The sequence below is a fragment of the Hibiscus syriacus genome, unplaced genomic scaffold (genome assembly GCF_006381635.1).
Source record: "Hibiscus syriacus cultivar Baekdansim isolate YM2019G1 unplaced genomic scaffold, ASM638163v2 tig00110704_pilon, whole genome shotgun sequence".
Lineage (NCBI taxonomy): Eukaryota > Viridiplantae > Streptophyta > Magnoliopsida > Malvales > Malvaceae > Hibiscus > Hibiscus syriacus.
The window spans coordinates 219,588-244,281 of NW_024062830.1; the positions used below are offsets into that span (position 1 = coordinate 219,588).

The 24,694-nt window shown below is 33.9% G+C and overlaps 2 protein-coding genes and 1 pseudogene across 2 annotated transcripts; 2 read left to right on the forward strand and 1 right to left on the reverse strand.

Annotated features, from left to right (window-relative positions):
- The first annotated feature begins 6,503 nt into the window (after nt 1-6,503).
- LOC120138631 (sec-independent protein translocase protein TATA, chloroplastic-like) lies at nt 6,504-7,055 on the forward strand. The gene is made up of 2 exons (XM_039154061.1): nt 6,504-6,507; nt 6,679-7,055. Exons 1-2 carry the CDS (start codon nt 6,504-6,506, stop codon nt 7,053-7,055), a joined length of 381 nt encoding a protein of 126 aa, XP_039009992.1.
- A 2,388-nt stretch (nt 7,056-9,443) lies between these two features.
- On the reverse strand, nt 9,444-11,517 carry LOC120138656 (annotated as a pseudogene).
- Nucleotides 11,518-14,550: 3,033 nt separating this feature from the next.
- LOC120138665 (nuclear pore complex protein NUP88-like) lies at nt 14,551-20,151 on the forward strand. Its single transcript, XM_039154088.1, has 9 exons — nt 14,551-14,921; nt 15,530-15,681; nt 15,982-16,104; nt 16,599-16,743; nt 17,265-17,326; nt 17,769-17,985; nt 18,205-19,125; nt 19,422-19,671; nt 19,767-20,151. The coding sequence occupies exons 1-9, from the start codon at nt 14,625-14,627 to the stop codon at nt 20,021-20,023; spliced, it is 2,424 nt and encodes an 807-aa protein (XP_039010019.1). The 5' UTR covers nt 14,551-14,624; the 3' UTR covers nt 20,024-20,151.
- Nucleotides 20,152-24,694: the final 4,543 nt, after the last annotated feature.

Genomic DNA, 24,694 nt, shown 5'->3' on the forward strand with positions numbered 1-24,694 from the left:
AAAATTTTATCTAGTTATTCAAGATTGGATGCATATCACTATTTTTGTTATCTAAAATTTTGGATATCCAAATTTTTAGATTTAATATCTGAATTTGTGCACCACTAATAGACACTAGTATGATGATATAGCATTTGAAGTACCCAATATCTCAAAGGCACTGTAGCATAGGTGGTTACCTGAGTTACTGCAAATTCAATAGATTATAGGCATGAATCATTTAGATTTTATTAAATTCTTTTCCTCTCTTTTTACCGTTAAGAAAAATGATTTTGAAAAGATGCAGTCTAAAAAATATAAATATATCTAATCTATGAGTGTGTATACAAAGCTATTAAAAGAATTAAAGCTAAATTACTTCTTTATTACTAATTAAAGCTAAATAATATTATTTTTCTTTTCTTCCCAGTAATCTCTTCCTAATTATACCAATGGGTAATTCAAGAAGCGATAAGAAAGGGCCACTTCTTATGTAACCTCTGCAACCATGCAAAGTTTAAACGTCATGGTGGTCTCGCAAAGTTTAAATGTCATGTTGGTCTGGAACGTCAAGTGAGGGTCATGTCATGCATAGGAAAGGAGCTTACTTTGGAGTTTGGACACTTACAATCATAGAGGATATTCTCAGTATTTCTCCTATGTAACCAATAATCTTTGATTTTGTTTTTCATTTTTCTTAAATGAAGCTTAAAATAGATCTCATGTATTTTAAAAAATAAAAATGAAATACTTTGAATTTTATATATTTAATAACTAAACTAGTTTTTGGTTTTCTTTTTATTTTGTATTTTTTTCTTAACTACGCTTGGGATGGAACTTTAAATTTAATACGATGAAAATGTAATTAAATTTTAATTGTGGTATTTTCATAAAGAGTACTTGACACCAAATAATATCATAAGAAATGCATAGTTCATGGAGTGACTTATAATGAAAAAAAAATATGTATGTTGCTTAATCACAGTGTTCTTACAAATAAATGTTGGATAGGGTTGCCTCCATTTATAGGCAAGAACCCTATATCCAATGGTTAAGAATGTTGTAAGTGTATACACACACTTAGCTGACCCTATTCTCATATGTAATGGGAGTAAGGGGGAGATAGGATAGTAGGTTGCCCCCAACGGCAGGTTGAGAACAGCTTTCGTGAGAGACCTCCGACAGTCAGAATTATGAATTAGCCACCGTAAGATCGAATCCCACGACCACAAGATTAAGAGCCTTGCGCTCTTACCAACTGAGCTGGACATACAATTCAATATTGCAAGTGTATAACTATGATAAATCATCTAGAAACAGCTTAGACTAAGGCTTAGGGTGGTTATAAAGAAGTCTAGGTTGTGGAAGCTTCTAGGTGCTTATGGAGGCCTTTTGGCAGTTGACTGGGTGGTTGACCCTTGAGACTTTGGATTGCGTTACTCTACGGTCAGAGGAGTAATCAGAAGAATTGTCATGGACAAAAGGTTGGAATTACCACTTTGGTCATAAGCAAAATTTATTTTTTTTATAGTCAAAATGAGTTTTATTTATACTATCACGACCCGAAATATGACCTAGAATTTCAGGGGAAATTTGCTAAATTTTGGATTTATGAAGTTAAACTAAAACCCTAGACCTAGTTCACACATCGACCCTTGTCCCTTTTCAACTCTTTGTCGTCATTTTTAATGACAACCCTTACCAATGATTAGTAGGCAAAACATGTTCATGGCTTGATGGTGATGGTTATATGAAACGGGAATCAGAATTAGGGATGGAACGAGGGACAAGTGGAGATCATCATTTCTCTAAAAAATTTAAATTTATATATATATATATATATTTATTAAAAATATATTTTCGTTCCTCTAAAATTTTATATGATTTATAATCTATGTTAAGAACCCTCAATGGTGATCTTAGAGCTTTGAGGAAATTAGATTCTTGACGGCAGAAAGGTTCCTGAATGTTTATGTGTCAAAACATTGAATACAAGTTGTATTTTACATACCCTTTTAATATATGCTTCACCTTATGCTTACATTAGACGCGTATGTGGTCTGGTTTGGGTCGGTCTAATTGATCAACCCTATATATAATTGTATTTATACAACTTTGCAAATTCCATGTTAAAGTATCAACATTGCATCAACTTATTATCAAGAAATGATATGTTTCAATATAATTTTGTATACGCTTTCAGAAACTGATTGTCTGCAGAGATTTGTCTTTAGAAAATATGGTTTAATTTTTTTCCCAATACAACAATCCATACATAAATATTAAAGGAACTAGAAAGAAAAGGGAACCTAAAACATATGATTCTTAGAGGAATATGGTAGAAATTCAGCTATAGTAATGGTTGGAACATCATATATATCTTAACTCAGTACAGCATACACTGTGTAGGTAGAAGAACATGGTGATATAGAAAATTGAGAATCCCTCTAAACACCAATCCAAAGCAAACCTCTAGAGCAATTGATATTCTGGCACCTTAGGTTCCTACAACATATGTAACCAAAATACATTTTTTTGGGTCAAATCATTTGAACAATGCAAGTTGCTTACTTCATGTAATAATACACTATTTTGTTAAGAACAATGCAAGTTTTTAACTTCAGCATAAGAAGACATTCTTGAAATAAGCAAGTTTGTTCATCAACAAGATCCAGCGAGCAATTCTGCAGTTTTTGAACTCTGATATTATCTAATTCAGTCTCTTCAATTGGTTCAAGTTTTCTGACTCTGAAAGTCATGTGGCTACTATTTCCATGGGCCAGCTTTAGTTAAATGAGTCTACTTGGAGGTTGGTTTTTGATGGTTGATATTTCAGAAAACATTAATTTATTGTCTAAGAAAATGATATAAGCAGACCTTTCAAGTAAACGCTGGGTTATATGGAGGATAATCTCAGCAGGGTCACAATTATTGGTTCAAGTTTTCCAACTTTGAAAATCAACGCCCTTTTTTAGGGTCATGCATTATAACAAAACAAGCAGATTTCTAAACCATCAGATTTTACTTTGACAAAATGTATTTGAAAGCTTTGATGACAGATGCATCAAAGTCATGTCTACGCATTAAGGCTTTGGAAAAATATGAACGCCTAAACAAAGCAACCCTCTGTGGAAATTTTTTTGGAAAAATGTAACTTTTGATTTCCGAAGTCATACCCTTGAAGGAATGCCACTTTTCGAGCAATGAATAAACCAGAAACACTCATCCCCTTCTAAGAAACAGACAATCAATCCACTCATCAGTTTACTTTATTTAAGAATGTTGTGTCCCACATTGCCATCTACCAAAAAGGAAATGAACATTGTAATAAGTTTTGGCGAGCAATTTCCTATAGCTTTCCTTCACCTGAATATGCCATGAAGAATACAAAAAATCAAGTACTTTGTAAAGAGTTCGAGGAATTGCAGTTCCAACTTGATAACTCTCCGATGCTTGCGGCCGCATGTAACACCACGTCACTGACAGAAGTGAAGGAAGTATTCCAGGACTCCATAATTCTGAGCTGATCGCTTGTTATCTTGGCTTTGAACTGGAGTAAAGCTTGTTGATCAGTCTCATTTGCTCTAAACACACGACTTGCTGTTGCTAAACCAAGCAAGTTGAAGCATGAGAGGAGGGTGATAACTTTAATGTAAACAAGAGAGGTGGATGGTACCATATGTGTTTTTGATAGCTCTGTCAACTTGAGCTGAAGTCCTAGTTGTTGAGATTGGTTAGTATTTGAGAATGCTTTGTTCATCAACAAGAACCAGCGTGCAATTTATGTAGTTTTTTTTAACTCTGATATTATCCATTTCTAGCTGCCGTCAGTTGGTTAAAATTTCCAACTTTAATTATAACGTGACTTCGAGAAGTTTTTTTCCCGTAACTGAGTCATGCTTGCCGTACTTTCCCACCACTTTCTACATTAATTTATTGTACAAGAAAATGATAGAGGGAGACATCCCAAGTAAACGATGGATTCTATAGAGGAAATTCCCTCCAGGATCACAATAATGACTTTATGAGTCCCCCACCACTGGCAATTTTAAATATGTTTTATTATTAAAATAATATTTCATTATCAGAATTTTATTTATTTAATATGAAAATCGCATATATAATATTTAAATTTATTATTTATAAAAAAATAGAGATTAAAAAATTTCCATTGAATTTGAGTAACTCATGGTAACTTCATTATCACAAGCTTGTAAATTAAACTCTCGTATAAAAAAAATAAAGCTCAAACTCGAATTATGTTTACATTGACTCAATCAAATTTACATTGTGAACTAGATAGTTAGACTATATATTTAAATAATAATATTAGAGGTATCATAAACACAATATTCATAAAATAAATTAAATATTAAATGATTATTTAAATATGCATAACATCAATTAAATATTAAACTAATAAAAAATAAAAATATTGAGTGAAATTTACACCATAAATAATTAGTTGTTTAATTAAAAATTATGTAACAAAGATTCAGACGAAGAAAACACAATTCTATGTAAAACTGTAAATGAGACGAGACAGCTCACAAGTTACTTGATATTTATTCAGGCAAAGTTCGGTCAACTCTCAAATTGAATGGAGTCGAGTCAGGTTCTTAAAGAGTCGAAGCAAGCTACTTGATGCCCGACTCGAAAAGCTTTTGAACAACTCGAAAAATAATATATTAAAATTTTAGATTTATTAAATTAAATTATTAATAATATTAACTTTTATATGTTGTTCTTTCCTAAAAAAATGTGATATAAGGTTTTCATGTACTTAAGGTTTAAGTTCGAGCTCGAGTTTGAGTTTCAATCAAACTAAGTTTGAGAAACGAGTTAGAGTTAGAGTTAGAGTTGAGCTTCAATTTTTTTATTTTGAGTCAAGCTTAAAAAATTTAAGCTCGTGAACTTTCGAGTTGACTCGAACTTCAATTTTTTATTTCGAGTTCGAGTCGAACTTGACAATTTTAAGTTCTTGAGTTTTTGAATCGAGTCAATCTGAATAATCCTCAAGCTCGACTTAGCTCGTTTTTATCTCTAATTCTATGAATAATCATTATACTTTATTTTTCAAGCCTTCATCATGAATTTTGACCATAATTGATCCATATATATTGAATACTTTCTTATACAAAATTAAAGTGGCAAAGAGTATGATAAACTGATTGGCTAGCTCGTAATTGTGCTCTTGAAGACTTGAAATAGATGTTAAAGATAGTGGGATCTTAGTGTATCTTAGATTAGAAAATAGAATGGAAACCCAACTATTGCACTATGTTGATAGCACTTGACATTGAGAAAGTTTGCAACTTGGAAAAATGGTTTGGTTGTTGTTTATGATTTTAGCAGAAAGATGGTGGTCTTAAACGGTTTGTTTTTATTAGACAGAAATTCGTAATCGACAATAATTTAAAAAAGAGAGAGAGAGAGAGAGAGAAGAGAATAGAAAAAGATGATAAATAGTGGGTGTAAGGTTAAAACTTCCCGTCCAATCTAAAAAGAATAAATCGCTTAATACCACCACATCCTCGCTCAGACCATCAACAGTGGTGCAAGTTGAAGAATGACTATCCCATGTCTTGCACTACAAAAAGAGCTGTTTTCATTTAAGAGTTGAAGAGTCAATCAATGGTTATGTAAGTCTGCAAATTGAATAATGATGTAATTGGGAACTTTCACCAGCAGCTCCTAGGCTCCTTACCTCCTTTCACCAAGCTTCCACAAAGCTTGTGTTGTGGGATGATTTTATACACACAAATATATTTCACTTTTGTTATGATTCATTTTTTTTCTTTTTTGCATTGCTAATACGCTTTCAAATATGAATATTGTTGATAGTAACAAGATGGTTGTAACGGTTATAGATAGTTTATCTATTTTGGTTTGGAAGAAAAACCATAGTCAGTGAAAAACCAGTTGTTAGCCGATGATATTGACGTCAAAGATGCGGGGGAGAGTCGTAAGAGAGAATAATTTAGAAGAAATTCAGGAAGTCCCCCTTCTTGTCTGTAATTGAGATTTATATGTTTTCCTCTTATGCATGTTTCTGTCAGACCTACAGCCATCATTGTTTTTCGTAGACCAGCAGGATGTGTAAATGTGATCAGTTGATCAATTTAGTCTTGATAAATCTTTTAAATTTATTAAAGGCCTTGTCAAAGATTTATGATCGGTCAAAAAAATTTTAGTGAAAAATCATTCCGAAGATGATCTTATCCCCTAGAAAAACTTGTTGCAACTCCAATTTTATTAATAGGTTTAGGGGTAAAAATTAACCGAATTGAACTCGAATATTACTAAACTTAACTCGAACTCAAAAACTATAAACATAAACTCAACTCGAAAACTCACCAACTAAAAATTATCAAATTCAACTCAAACTCAAAACATATTATTAAAACTTAACTCGAACTCAAAAAAATTAGAATACAAAAAAAATTTCAATAGTTCAATTAAAATTTGAGACCCAACTTAATTCAAGCTCAATTCAAACTTGATTCTCCACCTTGACAGTGAGGATGGGTTAATTTTCATTTTTCTGAAACTCATCCCCTTTTATACACTGATTTTACCCCTTATTCTCCTATAACCACCGATTTGGGATATAACTCACACTCGTATAAAACTCTTAAATTCTCGAAAACATATCAAGGTTCTTCGAATTCAAAGATCTTGACTGGGAATACCATGCAGAGTTTTTCTATGACTCTTTCACTTTCAAGACCCCAGCAGCAGCAGCTTCACTTTTTCTCTCTTCTCCCCAATCCAATTTTATTAGCAGCAGTAACACCATTTTTTTGTTGAGCAGATCAAAATCCCAGAAAAAACCTGTTTCCTTTGTTGTCGGTCGACCAGGACGGAGGACAACAGTCGAGCCTGCTAGAAAGGGCTTTACTTGCAATGCTTTGTTTGGTCTTGGGTTGCCAGAACTTGTCGTTATTGGTGGAGTGGCTGCTCTTGTGTTTGGACCTAAAAAGCTGCCTGAAGTTGGCAAGACTATTGGGAAAACTTTTCAAGAGTTTTCAGCAAGTTTGTCGATTTCTTCACCTGGGTTTTTGCTCAATATGTAAAATGAATAAGAATTTGAATCCTTTTCTTCCTCTGTTCAAAAATGGTTCCTTTGTTATTGGGTTGTTCTAAAAAATGGAAGCTTCGGTGTTTTCACTGGGGAACTTTTAGGGGGGAAATGAAAAGTGAGGAAATTCTTTACTGCTGTTTAACTAGGTGAGCAATTAGAACATTCAGATGGTTTTTTATGGTGTATTGATTGAGATTCAAATTTGAGAGATGATTGAGCTAGGAAATGATAAATTTGAGTGTTATTTGGCATTTCTTTGAATCATAACTGAAGATAGCTCTACAAGCTTGGTTTCCTTGGAATAATAATAGCTGACCCTATTCCCATATATATAATGGGATAAGGGGAGGTAGGATAGTAGGTTGCCCCCAATGTCAGGTTGAGAGCAACTTCCGTGGGAGACATCCGACAGTCAGAATTATTAATTGATCACCGTTGGACATGATCCCACAAGTACAAGATTAAGAGCATTGTGCTTTACCAACTGAGCTGGACGGACAATTCCATGGTTTCCTTGGAATCATTACTGAAATTTAATCTGTAGATCAATAATAATGATTATTGAGTTTGAGTAACTTCAGTATTATACCTTTTTGATTGCCATTCATGGTACACTCATTGTCTTTGTGGAACTTTATCTGAATAAGTAGGGTTGCTAGTTCTACCAGAAGTGTTCAAGTTGCTAGCAGAAGTTCATAGCACTGTCGGATTGCTTGTTGTTGGTGAAGTATTTATTTCAAACACAGATTAATCACATAACGAGAATGAAATAATCACATAGCAACTATTTAGTAGTCTGGAAAGAACAGAGCTATCCGTGGAGAATTCCACAGCCGTTGGTGAAGAGAAGAAACCAAATCTTGAGGTCTCTAGCTCAAAGGAGAACATATGAGTTCGCGAAACCATTATTTAGTCGATAATTTTTCTGAACTCGTTTCTCTGTTGTACTGATGAACATCGAACAAATAATTTTGGATGTAGATTGGTTATGTTAGTGATTGTTTAATTAAACGATTAGACAATCTTTCAATACACTTGTTTCCGGTAATGCTTTGACTGTTGAGTTACTCATATAATTATAGGAAAAGGGGATTTGATTCACAATTTACATGAAAAAAAGAGAGGAAAACGTTGTTATGAACTTCATATGTTTTCCTTTTGTTCAGATTCCATAAGAAAATAAACACAAACACGCCAGACTGTAGATGAAAATAAGTTTTTCTTCTTCCTTTTTCAGGTTATGCCTCAGAAAAAAAAAATCAAGGATCAATCTTCTTTGTTGCTAAATGAACAAAGAACAAAAAAAAAAAATCTGGATCCAAGCTTCTTCTTTAGATAGCCTCAAGTTAAAAGAGTTTGATCTTTTTCTTCATGAGTTCTTGTCTTTATGTTGGTGAGTCAGTGCTTGAAAGCAATGACGGTGTCGATAGTCATCATTAAGATATGATAAAAATCATGTATCAATCAGTAAGTTGTGTATATTTATTTTGCATGTTGATATGTTTATGTATAAGTATGCGAATGATATATTTATGAGTCACATAATATCATTTTGCATAATTTGTATGTTACTTTCATGTGCATAACTTAACCCCTATCATATAATTGGATTAAGGGTTTAGGATTTAGGGGGTTTAAGGTTTAGGTGTTTTAAGGTTTATGGTTTATGGTTTATAGTTTATAGTTTAGGGTTTAGGGTTTAGGGTTTAGGGTTTATGACTCATTGCAAAGACATTAATTAATCGACTTGGTACCGATTTATGGGGTAAGTACAATATAATATTTTGATATTAAATGTTTAAACCCTCGATATTTATGATATTAGAACTCGAAACCTCAAAATATAACAACAATTTAAATAATTAGTTATTAAAAATATTATCATTAGAAATATATTTTTAACAAGGGTTTTGTTAATTTTTTTTTAAATTTTAATAATTTTTTTCTATAATTGATCTGGCTTGTTTTACTTTATATGGTACATGTTAGTAGTATGGACTAGGGATGATCATTTTCTCTCAAATATGATTTGATGTCATTAATTTTGTTAATTAAGACATTAATTTAAGTCTAAATGAGTTTTTTTCTTTCTTAATTCTTTATAAAATCGGTTACACTCTATTTTGATATATTTTTTAAAAATTATTAATATTTAAATTGAATCATATTTTTAATTTATTATATTTTTAAAATTTTATAGAATTTTTAATATATTTTTAAAATTCTATAATTATCAATATTGTATTTTTAATATATTTTTAATAATGTAATTTTAAAAAATCTAAAATTATAATATAATATTTTTTCGAGCTGCTCACGAGCTTTTTGAGTCGAATATCGAGTAGCTCGGAGAATGATAAAGATAGTAAATGCGGAAGGCTATAATTACCTTAAACCTTGTATAGAAGAATCAAGTGATGAGCCAAAAAGGGAGGGAAAAGGTTAAATTTCCACTTCGTGTTGAAAGTAGTTTTATTTCACTCTTTCTTCTTGGTGAATCTTTTGATACCTTGGAAACCCATTTTTGCAAGCGGAAATCTGTACACAAATACCATTAAAATCAGAAAAAAAATATTTGGGTATATTCGAATTTAGTATTATACTTTTCATTATCAGAAATTTAATCTCTCTATTTTTTTAATTCAAAAAATAAAATCTAGTTGCGTTATTGAATCAAAAATAAGGGGACATGATTTCAAAAATATGAAGAGTACAGTGACTAGATGCATAATTAGACCTATAAATATAATATCTAAAGATGTGACCGATCATATACAAAATAAATGTGGGCAGACAGGTGAAAGTGGCGTGTCAAATTGGCAAAAATAGCCTATAACATGCCAAAGGCGGCTGCCTTGGCCAGCAGCTCAGATTCCATTTATTTCGTTCCACTTGGAATTTGGAAAAAAACTCAAATGTAAAATGAAACAAAAACCATGGACCATGGAGATTATGTCAATTTTTAAGTTATTTATTATAATTATCTGTATTTAAGCTATTAATCTATCAATTCGAATCAAATATTATATAGATCTATTATTATAAGGATAATTCTTTAAATTTAATTTTTTATTCACAACATTAAAATTATAGTAACTTTAATTTTATTTCAGAGATCAATCAAATCATCTATTTTGACAATCATTTTTATCAAGGATAACGTTGACAGAGCTAGACATTTGATTCTAACTTTCCTTTATACGAATCAACTTTAAGTCTATTTAGAATTTGAATTAATCGAATTTTTTTTTGAATAGTATGGGGTGGTTATAATTATAATGTAATATTTGTTCAGAATATTTTTTAACCATTAACAATGCACATACATTTTACAGAGGCTGCTGTTCGAACCTAAGACCTTTAGAGAGAACAATACATTCTTTAATCACTTAAATCCTCTTGCATTATTATTTAATATTTTTTTAATATGACCCATAACTTCAAAATTTGCCAATTGGTGCATCTAGAACCACAAGTGGTTTTGGCATTAACCGTATGTAGAAATCTTTCTACAATTTTGGTATGAATAGGTGGACCATTTTGAAGTTTCCTTTTCCTTCCCCTATAAGCATATTAGGAAGGAATATTTTCCTATGCAAACTTTCCTGTAAATTATAATTAATTGTATAATTAAACATTAATTTTCTCTCCTAATTTTATTTAAAATATCGTCCGAGTAGTTTTATAAAATAAAAGATCGAAACATCGATTACGATGTTTCAATCTAATTATTATATTGATTTAATGAAAATCAGAGAGGAAGAACTTACTGCTTCAATGTCAATTTTGTAAACGAGGAGTTTTCTTCTTTCTCTGCAACTCATTCTATACGCCACAATCACATGAGCAATTGCAAAGGTAAATGAACAAACGAAAAGAGCACTCTCATGGCCGTAACACTCGACCCTTCTTCTCTAGCAGCACTTAACCAAACACGTACGATGCTTTCATCGAGACGAATATCAACGACAACACGGAGCATATCGTCGTGATTCCCAAGTAAGGTCCCCTCGAAAGCCTTGGCCCATCACAAAAGCTATAAACACCTATAAAAAGTAAAATCCAATCAGAAAATACGTAACTTCTTAACATCATGCCCGGTCTTAACATCATGTTCCGCTTACTCGCGAACTTACAGATTATAACAGCTGATCTGATAGCGGAAACGAGCGGGATATCGACGAGAGAATATCTGAAATCGTAGCTTTCGAAACTCGAAGAAAGGGTTTCGAACAACGAAGAAGACGATGGAGAAAGCGAAGCGGAAAGCAAAGCAGAAGGCAAGAGGGTGTCGATGATAACAAAGAAAACAGGGGCAGAGAAGACAAGGAACGAAACCGCCATAGTTATCAAGAAGCACACTGTTCTAAAACCTCTCAGAATTCTTCTTGATTTCTCTTCCTTTGAAAATCCCATCTTTTTCTTCTATGGTTTTTCGAAAACCAGAGCTTTTATGAACAAAGAAGAAGGAAGATGAAGATTTGTTTTTCAAAGAAATGGCGATGAAGGTTCTATGTGTTGGCTAGACTTGTCTAAAGCGACGACAAATACAGGGAAATATACACGCGGAAGTAGCCGGTCAATGGGAATTGGAAGAGCCTTTCATAACGGAAATACCTATATAAATATCACTGTATTCTTAGGGTAAAAAAAATGCTCTGAATCTATGTACTTTTCATGTATTTGGACTTTAGTCCTCTTATTTTATTATGATTAATACCTATATAAATCCTTATAAACAGGATGGATGAACTGGTGGCGGGTAGGGATGATTTAACCCGAACTGATAAATTCAACCTGACTTGATTTAATAAGATTGTTTTTTCTATAAAATAAGTTCAGGTCGGTGAGATGGGTTTAGATGGAGAGTAAAAAATTTCAACCTGATTCGAGAGCAATAATATAATTTTTCATATAGATTAATAGATAATTGTTATAATACCCTCTTTTTTGATATTTTTTAATTAGGTCCTTATTTTATATAGGGTAAAATCATATTTATACACTAAAAATTCTAATTCAATCAGATTTGGATAGAGGAAATATACTCTTTGGGTCGAGTTGAGTTTGGGTGGCGGGTATATATATTTTTGGGCAGGGTTAACCGAAAATCCGACTCAACCCGACCCTTTGCCATCTTTAGTGGCGGGAGCATCTCTCTAAAAATTTCAATTTTTTATATAATTTTATTATTTTTGTATTATCTACTTATAATTTAGTTTTGTTTTTAAAATTTTAAAAGTTCATTCTTTAAATTTTTATAAGTTCGTCTTTAACATAAAGTCTTGCGATCGTTTTTTGTCTAACAAAATGATATAAGTTTATGATATTTTAAATTATTTTCTAATATTTTATTATAATTAAGTTTAGAATGGAATAGTTTATTGAACTAATTAATAATTTAATGGAAATATATTTGAATGTATATGTTGTAAATATTTCAAAGTTAAATTATTCATTTGAATTAGTAAGTTGACTTGTACATGTTGAATTTTAAATAAATTTTATAATAAAATATATAAATATTATTATAATGAGTGAATACGCTCAAAAATCAAACTGGATGAAGACAAAAAATATAAATATATTGAATTACAATTAAAATAGATTTGATTAATAGTGTAATTAATTCTTCATATCATGTCTGATCATGTAAATTATACATATTTATTATATACGTTTAACTTTTAAAATAATAAAAACTATAAAATCGAATAGTATAATTAAAGTATATTTTATTTAACAAAACTCATAGATTATGATAATTATTAGAACACGTTATAATTTTATAATTATATTTAATTACACATAAATTTAATTACAAGACGAATTCATGTATAGTTAATCGTATATACAATATTTTATTATAGAAAGCTTGAAAGGAAACTATTTCTTCCACTGGCTGTCCATTTCATTCTAGAAACTTTTATTGGAAAAGTGATGAGCAAAAGTTTTGCTTTGTACCATATGTACGGCGAATTCTAGATATTCAACACTTTTCTTAATACCTCAAAAACAAAAATTGTGATACAAAGGGGTTGACTGAGGGACCTAAGATGATAATCGATTTTTTAAATTTTAAAATTATTATATATTTAAAAAAATTATATATATATATTTTTAAACATTATTTTTATTCCTTTTAAAATTTTGTAAATTCGTTAATTTTAAAAATTTTATAAGTTAATTCTCCTAAAATAAAAAATATGTGTTTGTTTCTAAATAAAAACTAGGTAGGGAGATACCCTTTACTTCGCATGAACATATCAAAATTGGGATATACTTGTCCTATTTATTGGGCATCTTAGATTTCTAGTGTTCATTATAAAATAATTCATTTTATTATATATGTAATCTTTTCAAATACTAAATTCCAAAATAGCTTTGTTTGATTAGAGTATGATAATCATTTCATTTATTAATATAATTTCATAAAAATATAAATGGTTCATTCTTTGATACAAGTGTGAATGGGTAGGTCGATCATTATATTATATATTCTAGAGAAAGATATGTGTTCCTTGTTGGACTAGTACGACAGCGGTCTGTGGCCAACACATGTCTACAGATTGAATCTTATACAGTTTCAATAATTTTGTGGGTCCATGGATCCGTACTTAACAAAATAAAAAAGAACTTTGTAAGTTTTCAAAAATTGAAGATATAAATTAAGGAATTGAATCTTAATAATGTGTGTAAATATATATATTGGTAAAATTAGTATAGGATTTTTTATAATAGTCTGAGGTGAATATATGATAGTATTTATTTATTATTTTTTTAGTTATTAATTACGCACATATATTTAAATTTGTAACATCTAGAAAGAACAATAATTCATTTTACTATTAAAATCGTTTAATAGACTCTTAGTAGTAAATTTTGATAATATAATTTAAGAGTTATTTAGGAGTCATTAGAATATTAGGTAGACAATTTATATTTCAAAGCTTTTAGAGTCGTCTAGACCTATAAAGGGGTCTTAACTAGGAAAGTTAACCTCAATGTCTCAAGAAGTTTACGTATAAGTTATTCTTTCTATTTATTTATTCATTTCTATCTCATACTACGTTGTATTATATCTTTTGAACTTCTAATATTTTGTTCTTGATATTTTGAAGGAAACAAACTAGATTAGAAAGATTACTCTTATAGTGAATATGTACATTGTTCATCGTAGATTAATTAGTTAATAAATCGAACATATCAAGAATAAGATTTCAAATAATAAAAATACTACAAATGATACTATGATAAATGGATTGAGAAAATCATACCCATAACAGGAATTTGGGCCTATTTGACCCAAAATCAAAATGGCCTCTTATATTATATGGTTCCACAGCATTGCTTAAAAACGCACATTTCTATCACCTAAAACAAAAATCTTTGTAATAGAACAACAAACGACGTCGTCTCCAGTCTCCTGCATTTCTTCAGCAGCTACAAAACGTAGTCGGCTTAGTTCACATTTTCCTCCACCTTCTTCTCAACGGCATAGTAGCAGAAAGAAAGATCGACGGTTCCACTCTCACAAAGAAAAAGCACTGCAAAAACAAAGATGAGGTTCAACTTCGACTTGGCGGAACCGACCGAGGGCGATTCTCGAAGGTCCTTAACACCTAAAGAAGAACTCCAGTGGGTCCCGCTTCAAAACCACCCGGTTTTTACCTCCGCCGACGGAGGGGATGCTTCCACCACCGCCTCCGCATCCTCTCGAGGTGTTAAGAATCTTCTAGCTTGGGACGGAGCCTCAAGACTCTATTATTGGGACTCCAATAAGCAATGCCTCCATCGAATCTCCATTCGCTTGGGCGAGCCCGCCCCTACCTCCGTTGTAGCTGTGTTTCCTTCTAAAGTAAATTCCGATTCTTTACATGATATAAGAAAAATTAGGGACTTTTAGTTTTTTAGTCGCTTGCTAATTTTACCACTGGAATGTTGTTTGAAATCTATGAATTTTGTATCTTTGAGGTGAAACTAGAAAGGGAATGAATTTGACGAGACTATTAGGTTTTGTAATTTTCGGATGGTTATCTTATCTCTGTTTGGTTGTTGTAAAAGAAAATAGTGAACAACAGAAAGGAAAAAACATAATTGATTAATAGATGAATAAATTACCATTATGTAACATGTGCAATAGATTTAATACATATATGAAAGTAAAATCAGGCATTTTGGTATTTAAAAGGATTGCCTTTTTTATTCTTTTCAAGTTTTGTTTCCTTTGTACGAATATATTTGGCCTTTTGCTCCTGAAACTCTGGTAAGTTTGAGCAAAGCATAGGAGTTTAAGAACCTTGGCATGCTTTTAAAAGCTTAGGATGGGCAATGGTTTCCTTTATGCAATGTGTATGGTTATCATATTCTACCTATATATGCTTGAATAGTTATGTTAGTTATAGTTGAATGATATATATGATTTTGGTGTTTGAATGCAAAAGATGTAATTACAATAATATATAGGTGTTGCGAGCAGACAAGGAGCTGAACTTTGTGGTTAATAAAATATCTATTAGCAGGAATGGATCAGCTTTACTCCTAGCTGGTTCAGATGATCTTTGTGTCATGTATCTTTATGGACATTCTTCTACTAAAGACAACGCCATCATTTGCAGGTAATAGTGTGAACTGACAAGTTTTATATATTATGCATGCTGGATTTTGTTTCTTATGTAGTACTTTAATTGAGGAGCGTGTTGATTGTAGCTACATGATTTTTAAGTTGATATGTTTGAAATTCAGTTATTGCAATAATCTATGGTTTATGAACCACTAAACAATAATATATGTAATGTGTGTCTAGATTGTTGTTTGTAGAACCTCTTGCTCATTCAAAAGTTTGTACTCTGCTTGTGGTGTCTGTCTTTCTCTTTTCCTTAGATGTTCCGCCTAAATGTTGACATTTTGTTCTGCAGGACTGTTTCAATTGGTTCACAAGTTTATTCTAGTGAAAGCATTGCAATACGCATCCTTCAAGTGTCATGGCATCCCTATAGTGACACTCATGTTGGAATCCTTTCTTCTGATTCAGTTTTCAGGTATAGAATATTCGTACCGTGATGTTCATTTTTTGTTAACTGATCATGATTTGGGGGCTACTTATCATATTACTTGCTCTGAGATTATACCTTGGTTTAGGAAGAGAGTTGAAGAATTGCGATAAAACTTAAAAAGCAGTAAGGAAAAATTTATTTTTAAAAATTGATGCCTGTTTAAATAAGGATGCTGCCATCAATGCCTATTTATGTTTATTTATATTTGGCTCGTTGCTTTCTAACTCCACGATATTTGAATTCCATTTGAAATTCTCTCACATACTCTCTCTGTCTCTCTCTTGTGGGGTGTGTTTGAGTTTGCAGATATGGCATGTGAGTTATTTTGATAGTTTGTTACACCGGTCACATTCCTTCATTGGTTATATTCTTCTATGCCTTGAAATGCATAATTTATGGGGGTCCTGTTTAAGCATTATATAAATGGTTATTGGCTTTGATTGAAGCAGTGTTAACTTCTTTTTTTCACTTCTCCGCAGACTCTTTGATTTATCCTCTGATTTGGTGCAACCGGAACAAGAGTATTATCTGCAGCCTGTTGAACCTGGTAGATCTAGGAATGCGGCATCGATCTGTCCTGTTGACTTTTCTTTCGGGGGTGACCACCTGTGGGATAGGTTTAGTGTAAGTTTAATTTATTTCTAGTATGTGAAATATTTTTTACTGCTGTTGAATGGCTTTGTTGTTATGAGTAATGCAATCGTAATGGTATAATTGCAGTGACTTGATGAATTTAGGGAAATCATATTACTTGATTCATTATTCCAATAAATGACTATTTTGTATCTCCTTCTAAGTTGAGTTGCCCAACGAACTTGGGATTGATGGATTGCAGTTGATATTCCTTTGCTCTGTTATTGAATCTGTCTATAATTTTGATCTGCTGGTGTATGCTAAACCTTACAAATCTTATTTTACGGTCCAAATGTGGCTAAATGGTTTGTTGTCTCATTGATCTTGCTTCGCTATGCTTAATGAAATTGCAAGCATCCTTTCTCTTTTGATTTTTATAAGAAATCCTTTACTTCTTTCCCATGTATTATTATATATTTTTCCTATTGCTGAGCCTGAGCTTGTTACATCTTGGAATTAATTACTATTCACATATTGCGGCAATCACTGAATATAACTTTTATGTCATTTAGGTTTTTGTATTATTCAGCGATGGATCTGTTTACATCCTCTGTCCAGTTGTTCCGTTTGGAAGGTATTCAAAAATTTTGTTTGTTTTATTCTTTCTCGTTTTACCTGTTTTCCCAATTCTTGCAATTAAACCATCTTCATAAACACTGCTGCGCTTATAAATTCATTTGAACCAAGTCAGTGCTGATGTTACCGTTAACCCTTGCTATATTTGACTTTGTTCTAAATAGATCAAGTTACCTGGAAATAAATGGGTTTAAATTTTGTTTATTTCCATGTTTACCACATGCCATAGGTCATGGAGATGTACGGTTTAATCGTTTATCCATTTGGATGTTCTTAAGCTGTTATGAAAATGTCTGTGGCCTAGAAATTTACCTATGCCTTCTCTTGCGTCTTGCTATTATATAACGATTTCATTGCCTTTAAAAATATTGATGTTAATTTGTTACTTTTTTTTCTTGTTATACTTTTTTTTATATATCTGACGATCTATTTCTAAACAGTGTTTATCAATGGGAGTCAATATTGGAGATATATAACGATGCTCATACTTTTGGACTGAACTCAGCCAATTCGGCAGCTGTTTGTAATTCTAATATGGCAATCTCTTGGTTAGAAGCAACGTTTCCTGAGCTAGCTCAACAAACAGCAGATGCTGAAAATCCATCTACCATAAAAGCTCATTCACATGCTTTATTTGACGCATCACTTGCTCTGCAGGTACGTGAAATAATGGTACTTTAGCCTATCTGAGGGATGCATGTAGTTTTGATTGGAGGTTCTCATTTTGTTTGGATGTGCAGTTTATTCTCTTTCTAGGAATGAGGAATTTAGGGTTGATCTGTGTATCATAGCATGAAAAATTCACTGAGAATATTAAGGCTTTGGAATGTTATCATTTCAATATCATTAATCTTTTGATTTGATGACCTTTTCCAGGGTCCGTTACGTAAAGTATGCCGTGCTGGGGAGGATGAAGCTGTAGCAGTTAGGGGTGCCGAATGTGAAGGCCGTGCAGTCAGTTTTCTCTATAATTTAGTCAGCAAAGACTCAATTCTGGTGACTGCCTGGAGTGGTGGGCAATTGCAAATAGATGCCCTAGCTGATGAAATCCAGCCAGTCTGGATAACTGGTAGTGCACCTCGTCTTCGTGTTGACCCCCGTGATTATGTTCGTGGGATTGCTATGATCTGTGAATCAATTGCTGCTGAGCATTCTATTGTGAAGCTTGATCAACCACTTGATAACACTGTTTGGTTGGGTCATCCACCTCCGTTGTTGAGACTGGCAATCGTGGATTTGGCTTTGCCAAGGAAGACCGAAGGTGGTTCTCTTATCACAATGTTTCCAGATCCGCTTATGCCCGAAAGAATATATTCTCTTCATGAGGGAGGGGTAGACTCGATAGTCTTGCATTTTCTCCCTTTTACGTCTCAGATCAATGGGAAGGATGAGAATATCAAAATTCCCTCTGTGCATCCTGTACTAAGTACATGCCAGGGAGAAACATCTTCACCTTCTCCTCTTTTTGGCTTTGCCTCACTATCAGATTCATTCGGATATTCATGGGTTGTGGTAGTCACTTCAACCGAAGAATGTGTTGTGCTAGAGATGAAAACTTGGGATTTGTTGCTTCCAATTCAAATTGACCAAGAGAAGCCCGTTAGCTTGGAAGAGCAGAAAGAGAAAGATACTCCAGATATCATAAGCAAAGAACTCCTCAGTGGTCCAAAGTCAGTTCTGGTTCCTCAGGCCTCTCCTAATCTGCGTTCTATCTCTGCAGATTCCATCGAAGGTCGATCTGCTCTTCATCAGTACTTCAAGCTTTTCCATGAAAATTATGTCGAGTATGCACATAAGGTGAGAATGCATAATCTAATTGAAATCCATTTACTAGCATTGGGTTTCTCTCCCACGGATTTGTCTGTGCAGTTTCTCTCTCCTCTTAGATTAAATGTCAAAAAGGTTCTTTCTCAGATGTAAAAGACTCTTCTTTTTCCTCAACTTCTCAAGACTGATGTTTGCACGGTTTAATGTCGATATAACATTTTTCTTTTTGATTCTAAAACTGCTTTTGCTTTCGTCGTCTCTAAAAGCTGAAATCATTGTCTTTATGGTTACTTTTTAATGTTCTATTTTTTCCTCGACATCTCTAGGTCTACTTTGAGCTGAAACATCATGGACCTCAGCTAAAGAGGATCATAGATGACCAGCACGCTCGTTTGAACGAGGCACAAGAGAAGATGTTGAGAGTTGAGGCTAAACAGTCTATGCTGGATGAGAGGATTGATCGTGCAGTCCAGCGACACAGTTCCTTGGAACAGCGTCTGCAACGTCTCAGAAGACTGCCCGGGGCACACAAGAAACCGTTGTCTAGAGCAGAACGAGAATTTAAGTCCGAACTCGGTAATCAATCTCATACACATAAAATTTCTTACTATGCAAAGTCTCATGTCGATAACACCTCACATCATTGGACAATTTGTTTGTTCATCATGCAGATCGATTCACCGGAGTCGAACTGGATGCTTTAAAATCCTCTATCGATACAATAAGAGCGAGACTTAGAAGGTATACACAATCTTCAAAAGACAGTGTAACAAACCAGCGAAGGAAAATGCCCGGTAGGAACAATGTGCAGGATACTCGAATCTCTCAACTGAAATCATCACTTGAGAAACTCTCCCTGCTCAATAGCGAGAGTACGAAGAAGGTTGAACTCGTCGAATCGGCATTAAAGACCAGGGACAGCAGCTGAAATAAAACACCATTGAAAAGTTTTGTTTTTCAAGAAAGGTGAAGTTTTTCAGTCATGGGAAATTAAATATTTATGTATTACAAGAATGAAACTTTGCACTCGCTATACTGTAATCTCTTTTTCCAACATTCATCTTTACATTGGCTAAGAAGACCCATCAAGTTCATCGGGTAACCCTTTACTCGTACTTAACCATCAAGTTAGAAATTTGTATAAATTTTAGCAAAACTAATATTTAGCTTTTCTTATCTGCCTTTACCACACTAGACATCGGTGATCATATTAGACACCAATAAACTTGTTTTATCGTCCTCTCATTTTATTATTTAAATTTCTTAAAATCTCTTTTAAATTCTTGGATTTATCATCATTTTGAAGTATGAAGTCTTTCTCAAATTTGAAGATTTTAAGATGTTTGTTTGAAAAATCTAAAAGGTAAGAAGCATTCTTTCGAGAAGATAAACAACGCGGCTCAAAACTAGTTTCATTGGATAACTATTCCAAGAGATTGGAGCTTTAGAATTTTGAATTTATAAAAACTATTTGTTAATTTTTAATAAGTTTTGTAGCTATAGTAGGAGTCTGAGTTTTAGAATACCGAACATTTAGATGAATTTTCATTGATTTTGAGCGTATTTCGTAAAAAATTAATCTAAGGAACCTTTTAATATTGATTTTGTTGAGAATGATGATTGACCAACAACAATAATCATAGGAGTTAGATGAATTTTTGCAGAAAAATAAAAAAGAAATAACCACATTTACATGCTATCAATTTAACGAACTAATTTTTAACGAATTTTCTTATATATATATATTGAAAAGATTTAGATTTAAACTCACGCACACATATAAATAATATTATTTGAACTTCAATCACTTGAGGAGGTTATCTTTTACCGTTGAGTCACTCAAGTATTGTATATAAAAAAAAAATTAAATATGCCTAAGTGAATTTTGTCCACTTAATGTTGTAAATTTCTTTCCCATTCATTCAAATGATGAAGATATATTGTAGCTACTTCATTGCTTTTCTTCAATCTCGAGCACAAAAAAAACTTTTTTTTTAATTTTCCATTACAAAACAACCCAATTGTTTGTTTGGTTCAAAGGAATACTTGAACCTTTGCTGGAAAATTACAGGAAAGATTCCGAAATACCCCACAAAATAGTAAGGTGAAGAAGCCATCAACCTCATCCATGGATGGATAAGGCAGAAATAAGGGCCCTAAAATTTGATGAAACAAAACAAAAGATCAAATTATGGTTTTGACCTCTATACTTTGATAAACTTTTGAATTTAGACTTTGCACTTTAATTTGACATAATATGGTTCTTTTAGTTTTGGTAAAAGACATTGGTCACTTTCAAAAAAATGAGCAATTTAGTCCTTGACAATTTTGAATGTGAGCAAAAGACACCTAGCCACAATAGGCGATTTTCCCGATATATCACCGGTGACCGGTAATATTACCGATCTAACACCGGTCAGATTATATTTCCCGATCTAACACCCTTAGCAGTAAAGCGCGCCCCCTGCACCGCGCTATACGATGATTTGGCGCCACGTGGGGTATAGCGCGCCCCCTGCACCGCGCTATACGGTGAGCTGGCGCCACGTGGGTATAGTGCGGCCCCTACAACGCACTATACTTGTATATCTGACACGTGGGGTATAACGCGGTGCAGAGGGCGCGCTATACCCCTAACTACCGACCCCTCATCCCTATGAATACCCCCATTCTCAATCAATTTTATCACACCAAATTCTCTCAAATTCTCTAAATTTCTCTCAAATACTCTCTTTTTAAGGTATATTTTATAATATTTTTACTATTATATTTTTACTTTATTTAATATCTTACTAATATAATTCTTTTGCAGATATATAATGAAAGGCAGTCTACTTCGCTCGGATGAAAATCATATATCTCTACACTTTGCTGATACAGTAACATTTTAACGTTTTAATTTAATTTAAATTATTAGTAATATTTAGTTGATTCATTTAACGCATGATTATTAGATTAAGAATTAATTTTTGTAATTATTTATTTTTAGGAGAAGGACCGTGTATTAGATCCTTTTATTAGGAATCTTAAGTTAGTGATACTCAGCCGTGTCTTGCCGTATTTAGTAGAGGCTGGATTCGGTTATATAGGTAGATATCAGGGTCACTGTAAGATAGAGCCAGGCCTGATTTCTGTCTTAGTAGAGCGGTGGAGGCCGGAGACCCATACATTCCATCTTCCGTGCGGAGAGTGCACGATCACGCTTGAGGATGTTTCTATGCACCTGGGGCTTCCGGTGGATGGAGATGTGATATCGGGGATAGCTTCCGGTTCTTGGACTGCTTTGTGTCGTGATAGTCTAGGACGTGTCCCGAAAAATTTTATCGGAGGTAGGATACTGTTAAATTGGTTAGATGCCAATTTTCGGGAGTTGAACGCAGACGTCTCTGAGGATGAGGTTAAGATGTATGCACAGGCATGCATACTGCAGCTGATAGGAGGGTTGCTGATGCCGGACAAATCGCGCAACCTAGTTCACTGCATGTGGTTGCGACATCTTAGCGACTTTTATCTCGCCGGATCATTCAGTTGGGGCTCGGCAGTTTTGGCTTTGCTGTACAGGGAGATGTGTGGAGCCACTGACTACAAGCGTAATGCTATCGGCGGATGTCTCCTGCTGCTGCAGTCTTGGGCATGGTATCGATTGCCCTTTTTATGTCCCGTTGTGAAGAACCCATTCGTATTTCCACTACTTCTGAGGTAATTATAAAACTGATTTTGTATATTAATAATTTTATACAGCGTATAACAAATTTTTTTCCTTGAATAGGTGGTCTACTGATAGGAAAAATCATCAGGAGCTACCTGATGATTTAGAAAAGATTAGGGTGCTAATCGATCAGAAGGCTGGCACACAGGTATGAATTTTAATGATTAAAAATCGATTTTAGATTATAGTTATATAATTAGATTATTATTTTGATAAAAATTATATATTATTTGTTTTAGTTTGAATGGGTGCCATATTCTACTGATGATGTGAGGGCGGTGATCCCACCTGAGTTGAGGGGTCCATTAGATGTTTGGATGGCGATGGTCTCTCTGATCTGTTATGCGACCGTTGAGTGGCACTCCACTGATCGCGTGCTCCGACAGTTTGGTTATTTTCAACCAATTCCGGAAGCACCTCGCAATATGGACGAGTTACATAGCTTAGATAGACGCGGCAAGACAGATACATATTGGCTGGTGAGGCATCATGGGTGGGTCGTGTTGTGGGAGGATCAACATCGGCGCCTTCCACGTAGAGAGCCCATTTTTACTGACTTCTTGATGTATGCTGAGGATTATTATGAGTGGTTCAACAGTAACGGAAAACTGTTTCTACTTCCCGAGGATGCACGAGGGCAGACATTTCCACGACGTCGACAAAGACGTTCACCGACACAGTACTATCATCCCCCGACTCGTGGACGGAGAGCAGGTGCATCCGGTTCATCCTCAGCTGCACCAGTAGGACCTTCCCAGCAGCCACCGCAACCATATATGATGCCACAACCATATATGATGCCGTCATCGCCTTTCCATTACCAGATGTCGTCGCCGGCTTCACCCCGATTTTATGACCCCACCACCGCCACCGTCACAGATGACCCATCCTGGAGGCTATTATGGGTCTATGTTTGCAGACCCGACTTGGGGTTCATATAATGGATATTTGGCGGGTTCAGGCTCATCACCCATAGTCGCATCACAGACACCGCCTCCTGTACAGTTTTCACACTCAACGATGTCTGGGTTTTATGACTTTTCCCAGTTTTCACAGGCCGGTGGGATAGTCAGTCATACACCTCCAGGGTCCTTATTCTACGGAGGTGCTTCATCGTCATCAGCTCCTCATGTACCTGCGCAAGACGACGATGACAACAACGACGACGACGCCGACGGTGATGATGATGACATCGAGGAGTAGGGGTGGGAATAGGCCAGGCCGGCCTCCAGGGGCCTGGGCCTGGCCTGGCCTGTTTAACTAAACAGGCCAGGCCCAGGCCTTTTTAAAAGCTTATTTAACTAAACAGGCCAGGCTTAGGCCTATTAAAAAGCCTTATAAGCCTGATAGGCCGGCCTATTTAGAGTGACTACTTTGTAAAATGTACTAAGTTAGAGTGACTTAATAGGGATTTACTCTAAAATTAATGGCTAAACTGAAAATATTAAATGTTTATTGTTAAACAGGCTTTTAAACAGGCCAGGCTTTTAAATAGGCCCAGGCCAGGCCTAAATAAAAGCCTTTGACAGGCCACAGGCCAAGCCCAGGCCTACCCAAATCATTGTAGGCCAGGCCCAGGCCTATTAAAGCCTGGCCTGGCATGGCCTATTCCCACCCCTAGCGAGGAGTCAGAACCAGTGATACGCAGAAATCCTCCTCGAGACCGACAGCCACCGCCCTGCGGAACACATTCGCGTCGCAGGCATCGATAGATTTTGTTTTTTATTATATTTGTATTTGCTTTATTTTGTTAAATTGTAATTTTTTTATTATTTCTCATTTAATACTTACTTTATTTTGTTTTTTAATGTATTTCAGTTCATTTTTTATTACCATTTAATATCAGTTATTATAATTTGGTTATCATTTACCATTTAATACTTATTGTTA